This window comes from Apaloderma vittatum, unplaced genomic scaffold, assembly GCF_000703405.1.
Source record: "Apaloderma vittatum isolate BGI_N311 unplaced genomic scaffold, ASM70340v1 scaffold38813, whole genome shotgun sequence".
Lineage (NCBI taxonomy): Eukaryota > Metazoa > Chordata > Aves > Trogoniformes > Trogonidae > Apaloderma > Apaloderma vittatum.
The window spans coordinates 4-9,345 of NW_009707082.1; the positions used below are offsets into that span (position 1 = coordinate 4).

General features: G+C 47.7%; 1 protein-coding gene across 1 annotated transcript; it reads left to right on the top strand.

Moving 5' to 3' along the window:
- Window positions 1-756: 756 nt before the first annotated feature.
- MRPL48 (mitochondrial ribosomal protein L48) lies at window positions 757-7,653 on the top strand (the record flags this gene model as incomplete). The annotated part of the gene is made up of 7 exons (XM_009866037.1): window positions 757-809; window positions 1,172-1,209; window positions 2,161-2,246; window positions 3,037-3,209; window positions 4,774-4,876; window positions 5,665-5,754; window positions 7,579-7,653. Coding segments are annotated over 7 exons (618 nt in total), but the record flags the coding sequence as incomplete, so codon positions are not given.
- Window positions 7,654-9,342: the final 1,689 nt, after the last annotated feature.

Consider the following 9,342-nt stretch of genomic DNA (forward strand, 5'->3'; position numbering starts at 1 on the left):
AGAGGTCGCTTCTAACTCTGATGATTTTGTGATTCTGTGACTCTGGTCTGACACTGAGTTAGTGCCTTGAGTCTCCTGCCTGAGCCAGGGGCAGGGCCAACCCTTCCCTCTCTCCCTCCCAGGGATCACCCCAGCAACAAAGGGCCCCAGTACAGTCACCTGCCACTGCCCTCAGATCCTTGGTCCTCCCTGTCTCCCCTCTGGTCACTTTTGGGGGACGTTGGTAATTATCTCCCACCACCACGGGTTGGCACGATGCAGCTCCTGCCTGCCAGGCTTGGAGCGACAGCAAAGTGCTTTGCTTTGTGCTGCCTTGGTGACGGATGAGCTGTGTTCCCTTCGTTCTGGGGGCAGCTGGAACAAGCGTGAGGGTTGTCGATGCGGCTGCTGTAACCTGGAGGCGGTGGGACTGCGCGAGGGCTGGATGTGATCTGTTAGCGAGGGGAGGAGGGCCTCCCGCCCCGGCTTGTTGGCTTCTGAAGCAGAATGAGGGAGTGCGCTACAAGGGTGCTGAGGTCCTCATCTTCCTCCTCCTTCACAGAAGGGGTTGGGTTAGAAAGGACCTTAAAGATCGTGTAGCTCTGACCTTTTTTCTGTGTTGAGGTGGTATTCTGGGGAGTGCCCGTGGCTGGAGGCTGTGGGGACATGGGGAGGGTTATTGGTACTTTCGGAGGGTCGTGTGTGTTGTTTCAGGGGGTGTATTCTGGGATGTATCTGCCAGACCCTTTGCATTTTGACCGTGGTGGTTCATTGCAGGTGCTGTGCTTGAAGAAGGGAGCTTTGCTAAAGCAGGTGTTGGTGCTCAGCAGGTGAGTGGTCTGAAATCAAACCCAGTAAATAAAATACAGTATAAGGCATTAAAAACACTCGGTCACTTCTACTGACAGCGACAGAAAACATACGTGGCAGAAAAAGGAATACTTTTTGCCAAGAGAACTCTTTTAATTGTCAGGGAAGACACTCAGCTCATGTCTGGGAGCTGAGAAGGCTGTGGGATGTGAAGAAAATTAGAGTCACAGAACGTTAGGGTGAAAGTCTCTCTGCTAATGGGATGTGCCTGTGTCTGAGGGACTTGAGGTGTGAGTCTTTGTTCAAGGAAGTTGGACAGATGGGTTATATTTCCAGAACTGGGTGAAACCAGGATTTTTAACAATTATCTTGTTTCCTACAGAGCAGCAACACCCAGAGAAGGCCCTTTGTGTGCTGCAGGTAAGGCCTCTTATTAATCCAATACAAGTCAAACTTCATTTACTCCAAATACACATTTGAGCTTTTGTGTCTACTTTTTTGTATATTTTTTTTTAATCCAATTTTGGACTGGTTAAATAACCCGACCAGGTGCTCTTCCCCTTCCATACCATTTTGTCTAGTCTTTTTTGCTGTTGCCTCGTTCCTCGCTAAGCAGGTGGTACTAGTCGTGATGTTAATGCTGTGGGGTGACATCAGGCAGATGCTGCTCACTCTGTGATGGCTCGGGAGCTGATTTACACCCTCGTGACGTCCTACTTTAATGTTTATGAGCTGGTGGAGTCTGCAATTTAAAATAGAATTTGATTTTCATGTGGAGGCGAAGTGTAACCGAGCGGCTTAGATCTTGGTGTTTGGTTTCTCTTTGCTGTTCTGAGCTTCGTTTATTAAAATGAGGGTTATTGAGGGTTTCATTTTACCTTGGAGAGGGAAATATAAATACAAGCTGATGTCGTTTTGATTTGCCTTCCTAGTACATGAATATTTGAACAGGGCTGGCTTTCAAATTAAGTGCGGCTCAGATCCCTCGCAGCAGCATCACTGCTGTCACTTAAGAGAAGGCAGATGTAACATTTCCTCAGGATCCTCACCCTCCTCTGGTGCTCACGAGCCTGTCTGTTTGTTTGTTTGTTTGTTTTCCTGAGAATTCACCTGAGAAGCGACTCATCATCTCTTCCTTCCTTAGTTGTTGCTCACTGTGAATCGTGATGGGCTTGCTGTGCTGCTCAGGCTGCCTGCATGGCGTGGAGATTGGCCGAAATCTTGACCTGCCTTTGCCTTCCATCACAGAACCGAGGACAAATTCTTGCTCCAAGCGTGACTTTTTGGCTCTTGAAGCACTGTATATGTTTGTTAGAAGGAGGGATGTCTGCCACTCAGGTGGAAATGTTTGCTGTGCTTTGATTTTTTCAGGTGATGCGCTCGTGAGTTGTCACAGACACTACAGATCCCGTCCTACGCATGGTATTGGCAGGTTTAAATACCTCCTCCCGAAGGAGGTAGGCATAAGAACTCCCCTGCTGTACTTGCTTTCAACTGACCCATCTTTTTACAGTCCGATTTAAATCCTGGTATTCTTAATTCCATGGCTGATGAATCACATTAAAAAGAAATAACGTGATGGTTCACTGCTGCTTTTCGTGGTAGAGAGTGTTATGTCACGTGAAGTACCCACTCACAGCTCTGCAGAAACACTTTATGTTGTCCGGTGCGTTCTTGCTTAAGTTAATGAGTAGTTTGGGAGAGGAAGGAATCTCTTCCTGATGTTGAATTGAACGTCCCGACTTCAGATTATTGCAGAATATTGTGAGCAGGTCTTACTTTAATTTAAACTTCTTCTACACTTCCTGAAATTTGGAACGACGACCGTTTTTGCGGAACGGGGGAAAACAACAACTCATCTAGACAGCTGCCTCGAAGGCAGGAACTGAAATAAAAAAGCCGTTTGTTTTCTACTCCTTTGGTTCCTTCTGGAAGAAATTAATCGTGGTGTGCTCATATTTTCTGTGTGACTTCTGTGGGGCTGCCATCCAAGAACCGAACTGCTCAACTCGCAAACATCTGTTAACACGATGCCGTCCCAGTTTCGTAGTCGGGGGGGAGCGAGCACAGATGGGCTGTGATATGTTCACCCGAGTTCGGCAAACCTTTGTCGGAAGAGAATACCCTGGCATGATCTGTGTGGGCAAGAGATCATGATTTTTTATTTCCAGTTTTGTTCAGAACAGATATGCTTTCTATTCCTTGCTCTCTTTTTTATGTTTTTTTTTAATGTTTTTTTAAATACAGACTCCGAAGAGGAGAAAGGATAAAGTGCAGATGCAAAAGGTCAACGCTGGGACCGAATATGAGTATGGAGACGTCAACATCCAGATGACTTCTTACGATATGTGTCTCGTGGAGCATTTTGCTCGATACGTGCACAGGCTCTGCAACCGACTCTCCATCAGAGTGAAAGAAAGGTACGAGGAACTGAGGTTTCAACCGTCGCAGTCACGTAGCGTTGGGCCACGTGAGGCTCGTAAAACACGACACCTTGCAGCCGAGGGCACAGTCCGATCACCGATAGATTCCCACATGGAAACCCAAATCTCCTGTTGTCTGCCTGGTGGTGTCTTCATTGTGTTTCTGTACGGTTTGGGATGCTTTGTTCCTACAAGGAACGCTGAAATGGAGTTGTTCAGGCACTGACCAAACAGATCTCCAGTTAAAAATAGCTTTTCCTTTTCATTCCTCTGAGAAAAAGGCTTAAGCCTTTGAGTGTTGTGCCTGGGAACGCAGGCTTAAGAATTGCTGCTTTTGCCGCTGTTTTTTCTCCTTTTTTTATGTTTCACCCAGGCTCTCTGCATATATATTGTGCAATCAGCAAGCAATACTGGTTATACAAACTAGAACGAGCTCAGGAAACCCCTGAAGACTGTAGGAGAGCCCCCCACTACTTTAGTGTGGTAGTAGGGGATGCTTTGTGTGCACCCTGGGTCTCCAAAGAAGGTCTCTGAGAGTAGCTGTGCTGGTTTTCATGTCTGAGGAACACGACCCAGCTCCTCAGTGCCTGAGGTACACCGGAGGAGCTGTGCTCACTGGGAGAAGCACCTAACATAAAAACACTTAGCGGTGATTGTTTGCAGGTATTTTTAACTGATTAAATCTGTGGTTCTCTTTACGTTCATCCACTTTGCTGAACTGCCAGCTGTGGATGTGGAATCCCATGTCCGTTGATCAGTCTCTGGGGTGGCTTTTGTGCCGAAAAATTGTGACGTGCCGGTGACTGACCGGTGTTTGTTTTGAGAAGGATATCCAGTACCACTAAGAAATTTTAAGTGTCAGCTCGAAAGCAGTCGCAGTGAAACCCGGCAGCCTGAGATGCTTGATTGCACTTTCAGCATAAAGTATTTTTCCTTGGTGTCGTACTTGTGCCCTCTGAAGTTGGACTTGGTGTGTAGAGCTCATTATGTACAGAAAGAAATGATTTGCCCGTAAAGAGTAAAGATGGTCGGGTAAAACATGGGCAGTAGGATGCAGCCTGTTGTTACTGATGCTTTCAAATGGAGATTGGGAGGCCGAGGTCTCTGGAGTAACACTAACCGGAGAGCAGGATCGGATCCTGTGCCTGATCATACTCCTGTTAAATTCAGAGGTGAAAAGAACATTTTTATGTGGTGTGTTGCAGGAGTGGTTTTTAGCTCTCTTCCTGATGAGCAGATAACAAAATAAGTCAGAACCATTGCTTTAAAGTTCTTCTTCAACCACAGAGAAGTTAAAAGTTCTCTTCTCAGGCTGGTGTTTGTAGCTAAAACAGGTTTTTTTGCTGGCAGTAGTGCTGCAAGCTTCTCCCTTATCTCTTTCCAGTAAAACACTCGGCTCCTGCCAGCGCTTGATTTGCAAGATACATTGCTTACATAATTAATTTCTCATGAAAAGTTAATCTCCTTCTCCATTCCCTGCCTGCTGGAGGTTGATTCATTCCTGTAAAGGGGTGCCAATCCGTCCTTCCCTGTCCTAAGCACTGACCTGTGGTTCCTGCAGCTACGCGATGCCCACCAAAACCAACGAAGTGCTGTTCTTGGAAGAGCGAGGTTCCAAAATGCAGCTGGACGCCGTCCTTACTACCCATCAGAGAGTTGTCCAGGTATGAGCTGGTGTTGCTGATAGTGCTGCAGCTTTTGCGCAGCACGTCCTGTCTCGGGCCCTCGAAACCCCGTCCCAATTGGAGTTAAGGCCCCTGAATGAATGAAAAGCATGATCTCTGCGTTAAATTGGAGCACAAAGAAGTCTAATTAGATTTCTTGCTAAAGGTTGCTCATGGAGGAGAAGCAGCAGAGGGGTTCCTCCGTTATGTATTTCAGCCAGAAGATTTATTACCTGTTTTATGCACAATACTTGATACGAGGGGTAGAAAAGTCATGTTTAAGGGTGAATGATTGGACAAAGTTGGTGAAATTTAATACTATTAGTATCAGGGCCAGCCTCAAGAGCGTTCAACTGATTGCGGTAAATACCTATTTCTCCTAAGTGACTTTTTCCTGTTTTATAGTGTGTTCCTTTGCTATATGCTAACCCTCTGCTGAATTACATTTGAAACCTAGAAGCAGACATTTCCACCAGAAAGAGCTGATGCGTGGTTAACGCTGGGGCTCGCAGGTTGCTGTGGCAGCCTTTGTATTGGAGTTTCACCTGAATTAAGACCTCTGTGCACGGTTAAGTCTCTTTTTGTGCAGAAGAGCGTGAAGGCAGGGACAGGAAGCCCAGCATTTGTAGAGAGGAGCCAAAAAAAAAGTTTGAGGCTGCGTGCAAATGCGTGTTCGTGAGAGTGCTCCCACTTCAGGCTCGTACTGAAACGGACTCTCTGTGCCATTAGTCTGAGTCTGTGTTGTATGTGGTGTTTGGCTCCCACAGCACTTGGGTTTCTTCTTTCAGATCAACGGTTTGAGTTCGACGTTCGCTCCGATACTCTTGGAAATTATTCAGAGTAGCCAGCCTGAAGGGGTCCATCTGTTAGTGAAAGAGGTATGTTTCATTCTACCAGCAACTTTGCTTTTGCTTTGACAATACAGACCTGGTCCTAAGGCTGCTGTCTGCTCTGGATTTAGGAATATCCAGGATTTCCCAGAACCAGGCCCTCACTTGCTACGAAAAAAATCACCTCTAGTTCTTGACGAGCGATTCATTTTCCGTTTAGCCTCCTTTAATTAGTGCCACAGAAGGTATCTTCCCAGTAAATCCACAGGAGGTGGCAAGTTGCAAATTGTTTTCCTCTGCTGGCACAGATTCCCTGCGACTCGGAAGGGAACTCTTTCCTTCGGCGGCGCTTCACCGCCTCTCACCTGGGAATCACCAGAAACTTCATAGAGCAAAGCCTGAAACTGGAAACCCAAATGGTTTTGATGGAATGTGCTCTGGGAGGGAGTCAGCTTGGTTTTCTGCAGAAAGGCCCAACAGTTTTCTGAGCGCTGAGGACTTTAGAACTTTAGAACTCCACTCGCTGGCAAACCAAGCATAAGGACTTTCAACACCTGTCACTTTACATTTGGATAAAACAGTCCCAGGATGTCCTCGTTGTTTGGGGACTCAAAGATTTTTGTAGCTGGAAAGGGTAGGCAGCACAGTAAATTCCAGTGTGGAAACACGGTTAGCTTTTCAAGCAGCCTTTGTTTAGTTACCTCCAACTCTGCAAAACCAGAAGCAGTACAGGAGGTCTCTTGAGTCGAGTAATCTCTGTTTTGGGCACAGTCCCGTCTCTGCCTTAGGGCTGCCATTTTTCTTTTTGTTTTTTTTTAACATTTTGGCTGATGACTTTGTCTCTGGAGGGACGACTGTGACATTGTGCCATCTGTAAAGTCATTGCAGTCTGATGCAGGAGGCCCAGGGGAGAGACCCAAGCTGGCTTCGTACAATGGGCAGCGTGGGAGAGATTAAAGCTTTGGGATGCTCCTGCAAAGTTCTGGAGAAAGTAACAGGTCTCCTTAAGAAAGGAGATGCTACGGCGAGAGGCAGTGGCAGAGTTGGAGATGTCCAGTGCCATTGCTCCTTCTTCCAAGAGCAGTTCCCTGGGTGAGGAGGAGCACACAAGACTGAATTTCAGAGTAGCCCGTGCAGTGACCAAGTGTGCCTGTGGTTGCCACGCTTGCTGCCAGCAGCTTTCAGCCCTCTGATTTACCCCCAGGTGCTGCTAGATATCACAGTATGATAGAATAATTGGGGTTGGAAAAGATGTTTAAGTTCATCAAGGCCAACCATTAACCTAGCAGTGCCAGGGCTGCCACTAACTCACGTCCCTGAGCACCACATCTCGCCGGCTTTTAAATCCCTCCAAGGATGGGGACTCCACCACTGCCCTGGGCAGCCTGTGCCAGGGCTTCACAATCCTTTTGGTAAAGAATTTTTTCTTAATGTCCATCTAAACCTCCCCTGGTGCAAGTTGAGCCCATTTCTTCTTGTCCTGTCACTTGTTACCTGGGAGAAGAGACCGACCCCACCTCACTACACCCTCCTGTCAGGGAGTTGCAGAGAGCGATGAGGTCTCCCCTCAGGCTCCTCTTCTCCAGCTGAACAACCCCAGGTCCCTCAGCCGCTCCTCATCACACTTGTTCTCCAGACCTTCTCTGCCCTTCTCTGGACACGCGAAGAAGAGCTGCCCGTGAGATCCCAGCCTGCAGTGACTTTCCACTGAGGTTTCCCACTCCCTGAATTCAGCAAACATTTGTCTTTCATTTCACTACTCTTAAGTGATTCTCTTTGGGAGAGGGTTTGAATTCCTCTTGGTTGCAAAAAGTACTCAAAACGTGATTCTGATTTGCCTGGGGTTTGTTTTTTTTTGTTAATTTTCCACAGCACTCCGAAGCTGACTTCAAGAGCCGATTAAAGTCTCGACCAGAACTGGAAGAGCTGCTGGCACAGATGAGCTGAGGAGGAACGCTCTGTCCATTGCTGCCCAGGGGAAAGCTAACCTCCGTGGCTGCTCGAGCCCCTAGAGGGTGACTTTGCGAGCACCGTACTGATATTTCGGTGAGTTGGAAGGAATTTCCACTGTTGTCAAGCAGCTCGTCTTAATAAAGACAAATACGTGTGTTTATCTCTGACTGATAAGTATTCTGAAGGGTGCCACCATGAAATGTGAGTTTACTTTCCTTCAGTTTCTCCCTTTTTTTCCCCTGCTGTTTTGCTTTTGATACATGACAATTTCCCCCAAGTTTCAGGCCGCAGAAGTTTCTGTGAGTTAATAAATGCTGTGCTGCAGCTGTCCCAGGCTCTACTGCTGTGGAAGCGACTGTCCTGCTCCTTTCTTCAGCTGGAGCAACGCGTTAATTCTCATAGAGCTGCTTAAATCAGAGCTTCACCAACGTGATCGGAGCCTCAGAGCCCTGAGAGGGTTGGGGATGATTGTCCCGGAGCAGCTGAACAACCCCTGTTGAGCAGAAAAAAGCCTCAGAGGGCAGAGGCAGGAAGGTTGGAGCTGTGTCAGGCAGCGTATTCAAAATTTCTCCTTAATTTCGGATTTGCCTTTCAAGCCACAAAAGGACAAACTTTCCCCTGGATCCCTGAAGTCAATCAACTTTTTACAACAGCCCTTTGGAAAGGGAGAAATTATCTGTGCCCTGAAAAGGACAAATTCCAGGAGCGCCAAGCGCTTTGGGGAATTTCCCAGGATGGTGCCAGATATTTTTTTTTTTTCCCCAGGACTGCCACTTTTTGTCGAGAGCTGCAGAACCGAGGATGCCCCAGATTTGACCGGGCTTCTCAGCTACTTATTGCTGTTCTGCAAAACCCTAGTTTTAGCCCTAGTTTGATGGGTGCTAAGAAGAGGTTCTGTTCCTTCCCCCTCAAAAATCTGAAGCACCAGCTCCTTAAAAGAGGGAAAGTAAGTCCCCCCCAACCAGGCTGCTCTGGGGGGTGCCGGATATTCACTTGTGGTCCTGATTTTTGGCTGGCAGTGTCAAAACTCAGCCCCTCATCAGCTCCAGCTGGGAAACAGCCTGGAAAACTCCTCCAGCAAAAGCCACATCCACCTTTCCAGCCTACAAAAAGCAATTTTATTTTCTTTTCCATAGTTTATTTGCTAGGAGGTGGTGTTCAGAGGAGCATCCCACTCCGTAAGAATACCATTTCCCCCCATCCCTGCTGCTCCTGCGGCTTCCCAGGAGATAAATTCCTCCTCCCAGTTCCTTTCCTGTGGGACAAGGTTATCCCTGCTGTGAAAAAACAGGAAGGACGTGGAGTGGAAATCCACAGCAGGGCTGTTGCAGAGGTGAGACCCAGCCTGGGTGCCCTGAAAACTCCCAATTTAGGACATTTTGGGCTGGAATCTCCATCTCACCCCACAACCATCGCCCTCCAAGTTCCCAGTTATCCCCAGTGGCGCAGACAGAACCGAGTGCTTCGCCCAGGATGACAAACACCACCGGATTTAATTTCCCAGCAACGCGGAGTGGATTTACCTACGCATCCACCCTCATGAATAAAAAAAATAGCACCCCTCAAAATAAAAATAAAAAGGTAAAGCGGTGCAGCCACCCTCCTCCTGAGGTGCTGAGCGTGGGCTGGCTGGTGGTGCTGGGACGGAGGGTTCCCTGGTGATTTCAGTCCCCGGTGGGCGAG